Genomic DNA, 17,040 nt, shown 5'->3' with positions numbered 1-17,040 from the left:
AAAGGGAAAAAAAAAGAAAAAAAATAGTGCTATGTGGGAGTTAAAACAAGTTCTCATGGGAAAAATGAATGGTAAGAAATTCTAGCTTTAAAAGAAACAGCTAATCTGCTAGTTTGATTGTTCTTCAAAACTTACAATGAACCAATAATCCTAATTAAAAACACTTGGCCTAGTTCTCTAAAGCATCATAGCTTTTTCTATGCTTCGTTTGTACACACCATAGACTATTAGTTTTTTTCTAGTGCTCACTAACAAAGTGCTGACTTTGTTGGGATGGCTGAGCTAATTTCGTGAACTCAGTGTGAAACCTTAGCTAAACAAAATTGTGGTAATTTTCCTTAATTTGTAAAAGTGATTGGAGTGCAAACAAAATTTTCCTCTTGGGTCAATCCTATAATTTTCAATTAACTAAAACTAATCGGCAGGCGTGTACCGAACCTGCATTTTGTTTAAAGGGCTGGAAGGCACTTCTGAAGGTCAGGATGCGTTAATTGTTTTTATTTTAGTTTCATTTAGTCCTTTAAAAAAAAAGACACATTTAAGATCAGGCTGCCTGTGAAAGGACTGAAAAGATGCAAATTGTGGGAGGTACTATTTCAGTCACAATAGCATTTCCATATCCACCATCACTCCATAAAAGCCGCGTAAGTACGAGAATTGTCCACAGACTGGATCACCTTTTATTTTGTCATTGTTGTTTAGTATTTCATAACTGTTGTTTATTGAATGAAAAATCATGTGTTTCAAACACTAACCTGAAAAGGCATATATAGAAATACTTTCCCTACTGGGACAACTTATTTCCACATTCAACCATCTGCTAGACTGCCATTCTTCTTTCTCCTACAAAAGCTATATAACAGTGATCTGAAAAGAAAAACAAAATGGGTCCGAGCCATCTTACCATTTAAATTGCATAAAGAAGTCCCCATAAATTTCTTTGTATGGTTGAGAAGGGTCAGGTTTCCTCCCTGTCTGTCACTTTGCGTGCACACTTTCCATTTCACTGGCCAAACTGCAGCCAGCCCAGTGGCTTACCAACAAGCAGAAGGAGAGCACAGCTTACTGTATGAAGTCAGGAAGGGAAAGGATTCACAGTGAAACTGTCCAGAGCTCTGGCTGACACTTTCATGTGGTGCAGGCTGCCAATTTGCACCAGCTGGCAATTTCGCCCTTTTTCTTTTGTTCCAGCACTTTCCAACCCTAAGTAACTTTATGATATGATGCATTATTGTTCAATGTATGAACTTCCCACACACTGTTGATGTTACTCACAATAAATACACAACAAAGTCTGCTGCTTAGTGAGTGAGGCAATACGTGAACACTAAGACCCACAAAAAAAACAACAAACAAACAAACAAAAAAACCAGCACATAATCCCAAAGGAGGAGAGAGTATTTGCAAGAAGAAAGCTTTATACGTCACCTTTGTTCAACTTGCACTGTGTTAAAGAAATCTAATGAGAGCTTTGTTAATCAGAGCACAGAAGTCCATCCTCTGCCTTGAGCTCCTGTGTGTACACCCACAGCTGGATAAATGTATGTGCCCTGTGTAACTCAGAATGATCCATAATATGTACTTATGTGGTGTATTATTCTTAAAGTTTCAGGTGCAGTCAAGGATGAGGCAAGGAATTGCACTGGATTGTGATGATGTTCTTCAAGCAAACAGTTACAGAAGCAGTAGTCCTGTCTGCACTATGGGTCAAACAACAAGCACATCCAAACCTGGAGCAAGGTGTTAATTCTCAAAGCACGCATAGCTTCCAAGGAATCTAAGATACATGTGTTTGTTTGTTTGTTTGTTTTAAAAGGTAGGCTGCTACTTGGTTTATTTCCCATGCCATCTATATTACTATACCGAGAGTGATTTAACATCAACATTACCGTTTTGTCAGTAACTCTTCAGGCCAGAGCACCCTACTCAGTGGTCTCAGTATGGGATGCCAGCCCAAAACACGGCAAGTCATTATGTCTGAAGCACTGACTGGGGTGAAAGCCACATGGCCCCCGCAGAAGCCAGAAGCAAGTATGTTATAAGGAAATGGGAAGGCAAACAGGCTGCTGCTTTCAACACTTGCCGGGCCCTATTACAACATGAGATGCAGATTTTTAGCAAGACTATTTCTTGGAAAGCAGGTTCGTGAACACACTATGTGTCCGGCTCATTTCTTCACACCCATAGCTCCCAGGTAAAGAGATGCCCTACAGCAAGGACCAACAAGCAAACAAACATCCCACACTGGTATGCCTTCTGATTCATCTCTACATTCCTCCATTTCAGAAATTCAACCGTATACTGGTATCTTCAATGATGTGCTCAGCCCAAATAATAAAATGTGGTACAGCTTTTAATGATAAAAGCTAAGCCGTATCGAGCCTACCCTATTTCTCCACTTTATATCTGGCACTGAAGTATCCTTACCTGTGTAAATGAATCTTCCAGGCGTTCCCTTGCAAAACTGCTTAGACTTGTAGGACAATGTGACTTCTACAACCCCTGGGATATGCCGGGGAGGTGTCTGTACGCGGATGGCATGAGGAGTAATCAGCTAGAGGAAAACATTGAGAAGAGAAAAGAGGGGGGTGGGGGGGAAAGCACTGTTAGATGCTGAACACTTCTTTAATAACACTTTCCTCTGAGATCACAGTAAACAAGCTTTGAAACATGTAATTAACCTGTCAATGTTTGAATACAATCACAATGTAACCCACACAAAAGCCAGAGACTACAATATTTACAAGCATTCTCCCTTCTCACCCACAGCAACATTATTTCTGTTTTCATACATGGCAAACGCTCACTTCCTAGCACAAGCATTAGCCCTGGTTTAATGCAACAGCTTTAGCTTACGCCAGCAAGATGCTTACATTTGTTCAGTTGAACTCTGGGGTCATGGCAGTGTCCAGCAAACCTAACTGATAAATGATGCATGGTTCTGCATGTGACATCCCTTCAGCTGAGATTGGCTGCCCAGTGCAAGCTGAGCGAGGCAGGCTTTTAAAACTGGTCACCAGCTGACATCTGTACACTGCAAAAGCACCATGTGCTGCAGTTTTAATTAGAGACTCTTTCCTATTCATTTTCTGGAGGCATAACTGATTACTGTGGAAATGCAAAGTTGGGTTTCTGAACGATGCAGGAGGTTTCCTCGCAAATGATCAAAGCCCTCAAAAGAGGTGAGCCAAATATAACCATTTATCCATTTGTTCCAGTTTGCATCCACTGCAATGGCTGACACACCTCTGAGAGGTCTCCTCTACGTGCAGGTAACAAATAGAAAACTTAACTTTCTTGCTAAGAGGACTAGTGCTCCTGTACTCCATACAGAAGGATGGGATGGGTCAGTGCTTCTCATCCTGGACTCTGCTAGGATTATTGGCTGGATTTAAAACATACTCCTTGAAAATAATATTAGAACCATTTAGAAGTTCACTAGTTTCTTGCACTTTAACTGAAAATTTTTGCTATGTTCAGAAACTACAGAATTGCTCTCCCCATCACTGAAATGTCATTTTCTCACTCATTCTGCCACCCCAGACAGGAGAAATAAAAAAGAGGTACATAGAAAAGGTGCCATGACTGTATCCAGCAAACAAGATACAGCTCTAGCACATGCATTACCCTACTCTTGGGCACCTTAAAACACAACCAACCAGGCCTACAACCACCCCTGTCTATGATCAAAGCCACAGGTACCCTAAGCAGACAATAACTCAGTGCTGTCAGCTGACTTACGTCCTGGATTAGGAAATACAATTTAATACTATTTCATTGTTATTATTTTTTTAATAAAAGCTGACTTAGACTTTGTTTTTTACCAGGAATGAAGTATTTCAAAATCACAGTGAGATCCTATAAAAAAATTAGGCTTCTGAGCAGGTCACTGTTTAGGGCACAGGACTGTTGCTCCAAGCCTATATCACAAATTGCCAACAAAGCTAAAATTCCCAAATAAAGCAGTCTAGTAAAAAAACAAAAAACAGAGGAGAGGAATGTCTGTCTCAGAGCCATCTGTGTTACTGCAGGAAATGGCATTCACAGTAGGAAGTTCTCCATATTTAAAATAAGAAAATTAGTGTTAGATCAAGTTGAAGATTAAAAACAACTCTATCAGCATCAAATATTCCAAATGTTATTCAGTTCCACATATACCATAGGATCAGCTCCCAACTCGTCATTTTAGAAATGATCATGTAAGAATCAATGTTCTTGTCTGAGAGCTCCAAAGAGGTCTTTGAAACCATGTGATTTAGGAACTTACTTATTTTTGAAAGGAACATGCTTTTTTCCCCAAATTACTCACTCTATCTACTGGTCAAAACAAACAACTCTAAGGATCCCTTTTACTTAAACTGAGTTGCCTTAAAATTGAGCTGACCAAAGTCATAAACTCTAGGCTAATGCTCTACATGCCCTCGATCATCAGCAGAAACACAGCAGTAATTTCCTTCCATGGTTTTAGACGCCTCTCAGTTAGCACAAGCTGCTCCCTGGAAGTATCTACCTCTCTCCAGTTAACCAAGGCGACAAATTTAGATGCTTAACTGTAGGCAGCCAAGCACAGCTGACATAAATCCCACCCTCAGGTAGTTCTAGTCAGCTGGGTGGGCTGGCAAGGTGAGAAAAAATTCATATCATTCTTAGAGGAAAAATGGTTGTAAATACAGCCAAGGATTTTAATACTGAAGGTTAACGTGCTAGTCTGACTGCATCAGTGTGTGCCCCACATCCCTCACCCGCATTCTGGCATGAGCTATACAGGCAGCTTCTGGTTGTATCTTTGAATTTCCCAACATTTACTGGTCTGTCACCACTTTAATGTTCTTTAAACATAATTTGTGGCATTTTCCAATACTCATCTTCACTAGTTCCCAAGAAATGTCTGACCTATTTATGGTCCATTGTTACAGAGAGCTGGGGAGAGTTAAGCAAGTTTCCTGGTTTGCTCTCCACAAACAGTTTGGTTTTCCTTTGTGCTCTGAAGTAAATAAGTTTAACTGTGTTTAAAACCACAAATATACAATACTGTCTCCCACACATTCCCAAAGGGTGAACATTATGTCTAAAGTTATATGGTTTAGGATAATCAGTATATATTTTATTCCTCTCTTCTCTGGAACTGAAGCCTGGGAGATGTATGTGGAGAATACACGTTCCTCTTCCTTTAGCTTTTTCTCCGTACCTCTACCACTGACCACTATCAGGAATGCAGCATTGAGCTAGAAGTACCTGGCCTTCTGGATCAACATTTGGTTCTCAAGCCCACAGAAAGGAATTAGCTAACTTGGTTACATACCAGTATTCCCCTATATTGTCGCTGGCTCAAGAAATTGGCTTTCAGAGACAAAAAATGTCACTACTTAGAAACCTGTCCTCTGAATCCACCTCTGTTCTTAAACTCTGGTTCCCCAACATCATCAAATGTACCATCCTCAATCTGTTTTGCAGTCAGTGTGATTCAAAGGTGCTGCATGGATCTGGGTGCACAGCCAGAGCAAATTTACTCCTAATCTCAATTACTCTAGGCACATTGTCCTGTTGAAGTGCTGACCTGTGGTGTGATCAGGGGAATTCCCACCACATTTTGCTAGCACATTTTCTCCTCTCACACTGACACAGATTACACCTTTTTCAATGCACAGCCTGTCTAGTATTTGCATGCAAAGCTCCTGGAAGAGGTAAGCTATTAGAATCAGGTGATCTTAAACATAAAGATGCCATTTCTGGAGCCCTCTGAGACCCAAAGTGTTGAACTTCTTGCGAAACATCATTATATGTTCACCGCATTGCTTTCATAGACATCTGCCATTGCCCATTGCCAAATACAATACATAGAGAAGATGAACCTCCATGTCTCACCCAGTGTGGGCATTGTGATGCTCTAACCTCAGGTGAAAACACATATTGCATTAACAGACAACACAACACCTAACATGACATGAAATAAGAATCTGTAAGAATTACCTACATTTCTGAGCATGTTTAGATGTAAACCCCGAGCAATGCACTAACTTGTGACTTGGAGATCAGCCAAGCAGCCAGAATCCCAAATCCAACTTCCTTTCCCGATCCAGTAGTTGGCAAATTGAGATCTGGAGTTGGACAAAAACTACCAACTGCACCCTCCTCCCAAGGGACTTTCAAGTGGTCTGGTACTTGGCATCTGTACTAGACGTTTTATATAAACTCTTACTTGTTCACTGGTGCATGCTGTGGATTGGATTAAAACCCAAGTTACAGATATTCAGAATGGACGGAGGTGCATGTCCTTCAAAATCTGAAACACATTGAGTTTGTGTACAACAAGCCTCTTTCTGTGGTTTGCTAATATATTCTAGACATTCTTCTGTGATACAGCATCATTTCACACTCTTCATAGTGCCAGGTTACTTTCTTTTTTTGAAAAGTGACATTTTATAAGAAGATGTCATTAATCTGAGTCACTAGTTTATTTCTGCGTGCTTGAGCTCTGGTTTGTGGTTGGAGAAATGGTGACAATCGGTCATAAATTTAACTTGGACTCTGTGTGAAGAAGACTATTAGGACAGGAATTACAAAAAAGAATCCAACAAACTGAAGGTAATGAATGCCTTGCAGTAGGAATGGGACCCTTAAGGTACCTATTTTCAAAAGTGACCAGTGGCTTCGCGTGCCTCAATGCTGGGCATCCAGATGCTGATTAATAAGCCTTGGCTTCCAGAATGAGGGTGCCTACTCATTTTTTAAAAATGAGTCAGACCTCCAAAATAAGCACTCAAAAAGAGAGACTTCCAAAATCAATAATAAACACGAAAAGCAAAACAAAAAACTGTGTCACAGAATTCGATTCAGCAGCATAAAAAAAATGAAGCTCTGTTTTTGTGCTGTACAAAGGCAAAAGAGCTGATGTTTCAGTGCTTCATCTTCTCTTAATATAAAAGAAAGAAGTTGTTTCCAGCTGACTCTGTGCAGCTGGAGGAATGTTCTTGGCAGGAAAATGTTTGAAGAAATAGCTCATTTTAAGCAAATATTGTGGAATATTTATAAGAAACTAATTTTGTCTTCACAATCATGTGTGCTTGCTCTGAAACTCGACTCTTGGATTTATGGTCCCCCAATAATAGGATTTTATCAGCAGCTCAGATTTGGGATATTTGCAGCAACGTGCAGTGCTGGGTAAAAAACTAAATAACAAATCCTCCTGTTTGTGGACTGGGCAAACAGAAAAGCAGAGTCTATCTGGCAAACAGACTATTTGCTGGGAGTTGTCTGTTCAGATTCAGCATGTGAACACGATATACCATACTGTTTCTCCACCAGTTCTCAAAGCCCCTTGAAAAAAAAAGGCATCAGATGGCTCGTTTTGCTGTATTCTAAAAATATCAAGGGCTCTTAAAGTCATTTTTATAAAGTAATATGGAAGTTAAGGATTAATTGAACCCGCTGGCTTAGGGTATCTGCATTTCTGCACAAAATTAATGTGACAAATTAAGTTTTTATTTAGTTCTCCCTGGCTGAGAAAGGTTGTAATTATGTTAGAGTGTTTACAGCTAAAATATATGTTTAAATAATAAATACGTGTTTCTGAAACCATTTTAAACCTCCTTTTTAAACAGTGTACTCCATTTCAAGCATATAAATATTTCAATTACAAAACTTGAATACATGTAAAATAAATTAAAAATATATTATTTACACTTCAAATTATTTATAACGTATGCTGCTTGACATCAACAAACACACCCTTAAAATGAACGATATTTTTTGGTTTTTAGCTTTGCTTCTCAATAGTGGTAGGATTTATACTTTAAATATCCATGCATCTCAGGTACTTACATGGGTTTTGCTATAATAAAATCCAAGTAATATAGGACCTTTATGATAATTATCTTCCCAGCACCTCTCTGAAGAAGGTGACTAATCTTATTACGATGTTGGAGAAAGGGAATTGAACTTTAAGCAGATTATGTGATTTGCCCAAGGTCCTATGCAAAGTCTGTGGCAAAATGATACTTAATTTAGACTGCATCCCCCAAACCACACGAAATTACAATTTGAAGTGATACTAGATAAATCCATGTGAACATACTTCACAATGCTCATTCTTTTCCTTTAGTTTCCTCCTGTCTAGTTTTGGTTTAGATTTTATGCATCTCAGTTAAACCATGCGTTGTTTGGATCCATGAACCAACAGGGAGAAATCAAGAATTCTTGTTGAATTCAATTACAAAATGAGCTGTTTGAAACCAGGTCCGTCTGGCAGCTTGGGATGGACCTGCTCCAGATTTAAAATCATACTGATATTCAGAAAATGGGTAGTTCAAGTCTACACTATTAAAGTAAAGCAAAAATATTCTTCCTGAGCACTGAAATATGCCAGACATTTTCAGATGTGGGAAGGCAAATGAAAGAACTTGTTTTGTACTTTGTATGTGGCTGATATGTGTAATTTCAATTATTTATACATCAGTATCACTTAGGGGTTATTTAGACAGCTGATGCCTTTCTGCACTTGTTGACCATGTTTGTCTGCTTCTTTTAGAAGTAATTTCTTTTCCCCAATAGAATTTTCTATCGTTCTCATGGGTCATGAAACTGAGAACTAATTCTTTATGGGAGAGATACTGAAATAGTTTTGACTCAAAGCCCGTTACTTGCAGCCCGTTACAGCATTCACAGCAACAGACTGACTTTGATCTGGGCCCCATCTATAGCATTATTAATTTTGTGACAAGAATTTGTAAGCATCATCAACAATGTTTTGAGTGGCACTCACTTACCTGGGGTTAGAATTTGCCAATTAATGGCTTCCACTAATAAACAGAATCAAGATTTATAATGAAAGATCCAATTCTGCCCAAAACCAAAGCAATTTCCTTCCAACCTCTTCACCTTTCCTTTTAAAATGTCTGTAGCTGTAATGGCTTCAATCCTTACACACAAAATGCTTACACTGGACCCAGGGGGCATTTTCATGATCACATGAGGGTTTCAGAATAGGGCTCATTTAAAATATCTCCTTTTCTGGAATGCTCTTTCATCCACACTTGTCCTCAAGTTGAAGAATGAGACAGAGAGAGAACCATCAAGCCCATGAAGGACATTAGAGGATACTCTTCATATGGAATAGACGCTGCCGTACGTGCAATGGAATCAGAAGGGAGAATGCACTGGATATTAATTAAGCTATAATAGTGATTTAATATCTATAAGAGAAAAGGCAAAGGATCAGAAGCTCCTCGTGTCACTAAGAAAGAATTGTTCAGTCAGTTTGGAAAGGCAGGTCTGCCTCTTAGCTTGTTTATTCCAGTACTACACTCCTAAAAATATCATTGTGGGTTTTTTTTTAATAAAACTTCCAATACTCTTTCAGAAAGCCATATAGGCAAAAATTAAACCTTTCCTTTGAGCTGCCATCCTATGCCAATGAGGCCAGTGGGAACGCTGCCCTGCACATGGAAGTGGCTATTTGGGTGGTGCTACCTGGGACTTGACATTCCACAGGCTTATGAGGACTACCAGACTTCATATCTAATATTGCGCCTGGAAAAGAGAGGCTTAAGTAGCTAGGAGTAACAGCAACAGTAAAAATGGATGAGAAACAAAGAAAAGAAGGTTTACTCAAGCTATAGTGGACCCTGATGGATACAGTGAGGCTGTATTTTTCATGCGGATACAACACTGAATGTACACTTTCAGGACATGCCACTCAGAGGTGCTGAATTTCTGCAATCTCCACTCCACTGAGCTGCAGCTACAAGCAGCCGGTTTCCCTGGAATGCAGGATCACTTAAACGTTTGTTTCCTGTGGGCCCCTAGCTATTGTAGTGCAAAATGCAGAATTATTCACACAGACATTTATCCTTTCCTTTTCTTGAGGGAAAAAAAAAAAAGACACTGAACTAAATTCTGAGCCAGTGAGAGGAGATGCAAATCCCCTGGTTATAATGTAGTTCTGCCACAGGTACATCTGACTAATTATTTACATAAAATTGAATGAGGAAACGATTCATATCTAAACATTTGTTGCTGATTTAGCATGTGGCATAGAAAAAGGACAGAAGAGCTGTAAGCTAGACAAAGCTATTAGATATTACCGTTCAGACAACACCTACCTCACTCCAAACCAGCATGGTGCCGAAGATGACCTGTAACCCATCAAAGAAATTGTCTCCTATGATGATGACAGTGGCACCTCCTGTAGTCCATCCTTCACTTGGACTGATGGCTTTGATACATGGTGTAGCTGCTTTTCAACACACATGAAAAAGAGAAGTATTCTGCCGTTAGAACCAGATTTTAATGATGGAAGACTTGAGAAAAATAAAATAAAAAGAGCTTTCATTTTTCCCCCCTTGGTAACACAAAGATTTCAGCAATTGTGTTCTTTTTAGTACATTTCCATGACCTCCAGCTTCCAATCTTTGGAAGCTATTTTTATTTTTAATTAGTTTGTTTGGGTTTGTTATCCACATTGAAAAAAATAATAACTTCTATAAGCCTACAAAAAGATAGTATATTTTATATATAAATACATATGGATAGATAAATAATAGATCACAGCATGATGAGCAGAGACCAATTGGAAGTTAGAACAAATCTCTACCTTTTTTGTACATGAAATGCAGAATTCCTGAAATAATAAAACAATCTTCAGTAAGCTCACTTTATTATCCATCATAACCTAAATTAATCAAGGAAACTCCCAGAAATACTATGGAAAACATTGGCTAAAGAAAAAAACAAAGGGTGTAACCCTCAGCATTTATTTAAGTTGTTTACAATCAGATCCAGGTTGTTCTAGTATTAAACCACCTTGCTCTGCATGATGCTTTAACAACTACAGAAAAAACTTCACAAAACCAGAAACCACCATCCTGCCACCTCGTCACTCCACTTACGTTGTGTCTACTGGGTAATTAAGAAGTGTGTGCAATGCATTTCGCCTTATTCATAGAGTCTGTCACCACTTTCATGAGCCACTTTCTTGGCAACACATGTACTAAGTGCCTCCTGAGGGGATGTTGAAAACTCAAGCAGAACTTAAAGGAGAAAGCTCAAATCTAGGTGTAAGATCATCTGTATTAAGGCTATGAAAGCCGAAGCATTGTCAGCTTTATGTACTGGTGGGGTAGGGCAATAAAAACATCCACGGGCTGATTCTCCTCCTCTGCAGTACTGGAGTACATCAGAATTTAACTGTTTTGAGCCCAGTGGAGTAAGAACTACTGTAAAAACAATCCGAGCAGGCCAAAAAGCACTGGGTAACTCTCAGCTGTTGAGTTTCAGGTTGGCTGTATAGGTTGATGAAAACAAACAACTCCAACTCAAACGCTACCTACTTCTCCTTGCTAAAACTACAGGAGAGAGAATTATGACCCCACATCCTTAGATACTGCGTGAAGTAAAAAGAGTATCTGAACAATTTCATTAGCCACAAGAAAGATACCTTAAGGAGCAGCAAAACTCCACCAGTCAGCCTCTGTGCTGAAAAGACACATTCTTTCCTTTTGATGTGAACCACTCCTGAGCTCAGAGAAGAGGCTGGCTCCATGGAAAGTACAAGAGAGGCTGCCATTGCCTGCACTACGCCTACAGTGTCATTCAGGAGTCAATCAACACAGCCTCATTAGCTGTGCATATATCTGCACATAAACCTCTTCTTGTAAGTTGCTGGCACTTGGCTGTCCATTGCCATTTGGTCAAAAGGCTGGTGGAGCTGCTTGTTTGGTTTGTAATGTTGAACATTTGCTGAAATACTCAAGGGAGAGCTTTCATAAACTTATTAAAGAAGGATATAGTAGGAAAACAGGAGGTATGAAAGTCACCTGCATATTAACACAACCCAAGATAAAACCCTTGCATCCATGAATTACTTAACATTGCTGAGTGGTGGCACAGCCCCTGCCCTGCTTTGCTTTAAACATAAGGACAGTAAATTCATTAATTCACAGAAGCATGCCTTAAAGTGCTCCAGACATAAAGTGCTAAAGAGACACTGTACATCTTTATGATTATCTAGTGGGGTTCCGCTTGGTTGGAGTTAATGCCTTCCTTCAGCCCTTGGGCAGGACAGGCAGCATGAGAGGGAGCTGGGAAGGGAGCTGGTGAGTCACCCTTAGCAGTGTTACTGTGGGCTCTGCTGCAGACTTGCACCACCGGTGATGGAGAGCATCCATGGTGAGCAAACAGACCCTGTTCCCACCTACAAAAGGTTCTAAGTGTCAGGCACAAAGTTTTCCACTACTTCAGCTGGTGGGGATGCCAGCACCAGTGAAAAACACAAACACACACATGCTGAAAAAAAATCATTACTCTGCTTCAAACTTGGCAGAGCACAGCCATTAAGTTTTACATGAGCTAACAAAAGAAACATCTTAACATTACCATCATGAAAATGCAGCGCACACACAGAGGTAACTTCAATATGTTTAATTTGGATTCAAGTTACTTGCATAAAAATGTGCATAAAACCATTGCAAAGTCCAAAACGAAATGCTTTCCTTTCAGCCGAGCTCACAGCAATGGGTTTACAATGAAAGCAGCTTTTCAAAATGCCATCTAGCTCTTTCACAGAATCAAACCTTTTCATAAATAAAAAATAAAATCACTTCCAAATTACACCCTTTCTACTATTTCCAGTCGATTGTGGACACACACACCACCATAAAACCCAAAGATAACCATTTTCCCATGTGTTAGAGAACGAGCTACTTTTCTTTAAAGACTATCGGCAACATTTTTTTCCTAAATACCAGTGAATAAAAGCTGTTTAAGACCATAACCCATTAACGGAAAACATATGCAGGCTTCAAAATTATAGAATCAATTCAGCTTTAAAATGAATGCAAGACACTGTTGTGCCATTGCCAGTCCCCACCAAAGGTCTTGCTGTTTGTCCTGTGATCTTTGCTGCAGTAGCTACACTACACTCACTGCAAGGTGTTAGGCTGCACGTCCTGCTTTGCGTGTTTGATTCTCATCTTTTATAAACGTTGCACTTCGATGAATCTGGTGGCAACAGCCCAGGACATCTCCTCCGAGGAGGAAAAGTGAGGACTGGGTTGTTTAATAAGCAAGGCACTTTTGTATCTGCCACAGGAAAAACCTGAGGAGCAAAAGAGTACTGTGCACTCCCACACAATGTGGTATTATTTTTCCCTGGGACCAACACAAAGAACACTGGAACTTCCCAGCTTTCCCCACACAGCTCTGTCTTTTATCTTAAAATGCACATCTCTGTAAAGATTGGAAGGGTTGCATGAAGGTGTTGACCCACAAAGGAATCACAGAATAAAGCCACACAATCACCAAGGTTGGAAAAGACCTCCAGTATCACCTAGCCCAACCATCCACCTACCACCAGTATTTCCCCACTCAAGGATGTCCCTCACTACATCATATAAACATTTATAGAACACCGCCAGGGAAAGTGACTCAACCACCACCGTGGGCAAAGATAATCATAGAATCACTAAGGCTGGAAAAGACCTCTAAGATCATCTAGTCCAACCAACCACCTACCACTAATACTGCCTACTAAATCATGTCCCTAAGCCATGCTGATGGCTGCAACCCAAGGACGCCCAAGGAGACATGCTGACGGAGGCATCCAGACTGCTGCCTGTTTTTGGAGGCACAAAACATGTTTATACAATGACCACTTTGTGACAGCTGGTGTTGTTTGGAATGTTGGTCTTGCTAAATTCTTTGCACTTCCCAGGCCCTTTCCATGGAGCACCAGGAAGCAGGATGGAATAATCGGGTACCATTTGCCAGCATCATCAGCAGAAACATCAGGAGGATGGCAATGCTATGACCTCAGTTCTATTTATGCCTCAGGTACACACGTCTGGCCGGCTCCGGCCCTCAGCTCTTCATATTTCTTCTGTTAACCATCTGGCAACTTTCAAAGTGCTGTCTGGAAGGTGTTTACTTCTGTGCACCCTAGAAAAACAGAGCTAGGCAGAATCCTCTTTTCATTGCAGACCTCAACTTTTCTACGTTTTGTCTTGGTCACAAGAGAAATCAAAGTACAAATCATTTTTAGGAACAAAGTCCCAGATTCTCCATCTGAAATTAGCTATAATGCTTTTTAACACTTCCAAGAAAAACAAAACATTTTGTTTCAAAATATTATCACATCAGATGACATTTTGTAACATTAGGGCATCATTTCTGAAATGATGTTTTAAAAACAAACAGAAAAAAAAAAAGCTACATCAAATTTGTGTTCTTCTGTGGAACAAAAAGATTTTAGTTGAGAAACCAAAACTTTACTGACGAAGATTACAGTGTGAAAGACTTCAGGCCAGTTCCAATAATGGCAATGAAGTAGAAGGATGGATAGCATGGACAGAGTGTTATTTCAGAGAAGAATTATAATAAAAATTCTTATATATCAACATTAAAAAACAAAACAGAACACCAGCTGGCAGCCTGTTTAACTGGAACAAAAAGAGTTTGGTAGCCTAACTATCAGAAAAGACTTAATCCAACTCTCTGTGGCCTGGTGTTAGTTAATGCACACTTTCCAAACTCTGCTGGTCTAAGGAAAAATCCTTCAGACTGCAGGCGTGGACCTTGCACCCCTTGCGAAGGTGATGTGGTCACATCCTCCACCCACTGCAGTGGCCCAGTGGTTATGAGCCTTAATGAGCTGATCTCCTCCTTCACAGAATATCAAGACAAATCAGTGTTAACATCTGACTTATTTTATTGCACTGCTACTTCAGCTTGAGTTAACAGACAGATTATAGAAGGAAGAGTCCCAAACTTATGGAAAGCAATAATAATTTTCCTGCTGCCTTCAAAGCTAAGTTCTCTATCAATAAAGCTAAGTTCTCCATCAATAAATTTTAAGGATTTACGGGCAAAAAACCTTAATGAGTTTCAAGAAGAACAATGTCCTTTTGAAGTCTTCATGTTCCCTTAGAATACATGCTGTTAAAATCTTGCCATCATCCATACAAAGGGTGGTAGGTACCAACTCAGCGGACTGTGAGCAGAAAGGGAAAGTTCTGTGCTGCGTGTACCAGCGGGTTCCAGTGTTCCCGTGCTCCCCTAGCTACTCATATACCAGGGATTTTTCTTCCTTCAAACGGTGACAATAAAATGATTACCCCTCCACAGTTTAGCATAATGGTTCAGAAATGCTCGTGGCATATTGCAGAGTTAAAGTGGAAATTATTAGGTAGCTCTTCTTTGTTATAATAATGATCACTCCACAAATAAAAGCTCTTCTCCCAAAGGTACTGCAAGGCACAAAATGCTAATTCTGAAGATTATGTGTGCGCTTTTATTAAATATTACTATGCCCTGTCTGTTTGAGGGCTTCACTGCTCTGATTGTTTTATGAGTGCCATGTTAATGTCAGCCCCATCTTGCTAGCAGCAGGCACACATTTTAGCTTTTGTATGAGAGTTGATCAAAGGCCGCGTGCTGAGGGAATTGCTGAGAAAACACGGACAAGCGATAAAAATCTAACAGATTAATTGGTTTAAATTTCATTTCAGAGCGTTGAACTTTGGCTCAGGACACTAATGCTACACTACCAGTCAGGGCCTAATTACCACATTTCCAATTTGCCTGTGAACAATGCTTGGAAGAGAGAATAATAACGGTCCTAATAATACTAATAACAATAATAACAAAGCAACAGCAATAACATCCCATAGCTTCTTCTACACGTTCAGCAACCAACTTGTGTGTAGGCAATTTGTATGAGGAGATCCCTCCTTCTGGGCACAGCTAGCTGCCTTAAACAGCAACTGGAGGAGCTGGGCATCTGAATTCATCAATTCAATGAGCTACTGGTACAAGTCCCCCCCATACTTAGATCCATAATGAGGGACCCACGTCTATAAACAGAGATAGCTTTTTATCCCCCGACAGAAGTGATCTATTCCACTGATAGAAAACAGAGGCAGGGGGAAAAAACATATTTACCACAAAGTTTATGGGTGGCCTTGGGATAGGGGTTAATTGAGCTCAGAGGTACATTTCCACCGAGGTGAATTAGTGGGATGCACAGCTATCAGCAGGGCTTTGGGACTGCTCTTCTTTAGCTTCTGAAATGTATTTGCACTATGATTAATATCCAGTTTGTGCTACTGACTGTAAGAATGACCTCGCCTGCAGTCTTTATCATGAAGTGTGGTTTCATTCTCCATTATTCCATAGATGAGGCTCTGACAACAGTTGCTGCATCACAACAGGATTTTAAATGATGGGGTACATGCTTTTATTTTTCTTCTCTTTGAGGGCATTGTGACATGCAAGGAAAGCTGCATAAAGCCAGTTAAAATTGGGATTCCAGAGAAATTTATAACTCATATTAGAGAAAGTACTGGAGTTAAATTTAATTCTTCCTTTTTTTCCCTATTTTTTCCCCTCGGATCAAACCTAATTCCAGGCTAACTAAATATATGAGCCACAGATTAAGCCACAGCTTATGGGTCTGATCCTGCAACCTGTTAACCACTTTCACCAAACTACCAATTTTCAGATCAAGACAAATCAGTATTAAGCACTCAAAACCACGACTTATTCAAGTTGTGTTTCAGCAAACCACTTAAGTGTTTATAAGCCCAGCTGAAGAACTTGGGGAATAAAAACTGAATTTTTAAGGCAGTTGAGCAGTGCTCTGAGCAAAACTGTACAGAGCTATGTAACGAATATGGAAATGCGTTCTCCCATTTCATATGGATGTAGTAGTACAAACTGAGATTTCCACAGCTTTTCTGTATTGTCTAATCTACCCTCTGGTACCCCTGAAATCATATGGGGGTTGCACCTCTGGGCAGGGCAGTGCTCAAGAATGACTTGAGCCTAAATTCATTTCCCATGGCACCAGGAGCTGAAGGTGTACACTGGAGTACATCCGATGGACTCTTGTTGGAATGCTGAAGGTCTTTTTGATCAACACTGCTAGTTTGGCAAAGTGTGTTACTCCTTTAAAAGGAGAGAAAAACACACTTTCTCAAATTGTAGGTTTTACATGGGGGAGAAGGATTGTTCCATTTACCACCTTTTAATGTTGATTTCCCACTTGAG

General features: G+C 39.9%; 1 protein-coding gene across 1 annotated transcript in view; it reads right to left on the bottom strand.

The window, feature by feature from the left end:
- The window catches only part of EBF1 (EBF transcription factor 1), a 260,038-nt gene that overhangs the window by 58,511 nt on the left and 184,487 nt on the right, over positions 1 to 17,040 (bottom strand). Inside the window, exons 7-8 of the mRNA XM_031555657.1 lie at positions 10,101 to 10,231; positions 2,428 to 2,554 (exon numbers count right to left, since the gene is read on the bottom strand). Of these exons, the coding sequence (XP_031411517.1) occupies positions 2,428 to 2,554; positions 10,101 to 10,231 (258 nt within the window). The remainder of the gene's footprint in view (positions 1 to 2,427; positions 2,555 to 10,100; positions 10,232 to 17,040) is intronic.

This window comes from Meleagris gallopavo, chromosome 15 (assembly GCF_000146605.3).
Source record: "Meleagris gallopavo isolate NT-WF06-2002-E0010 breed Aviagen turkey brand Nicholas breeding stock chromosome 15, Turkey_5.1, whole genome shotgun sequence".
In the NCBI taxonomy this organism is placed as follows: domain Eukaryota; kingdom Metazoa; phylum Chordata; class Aves; order Galliformes; family Phasianidae; genus Meleagris; species Meleagris gallopavo.
This window is presented reverse-complemented; position numbering and strand designations above follow the sequence as displayed.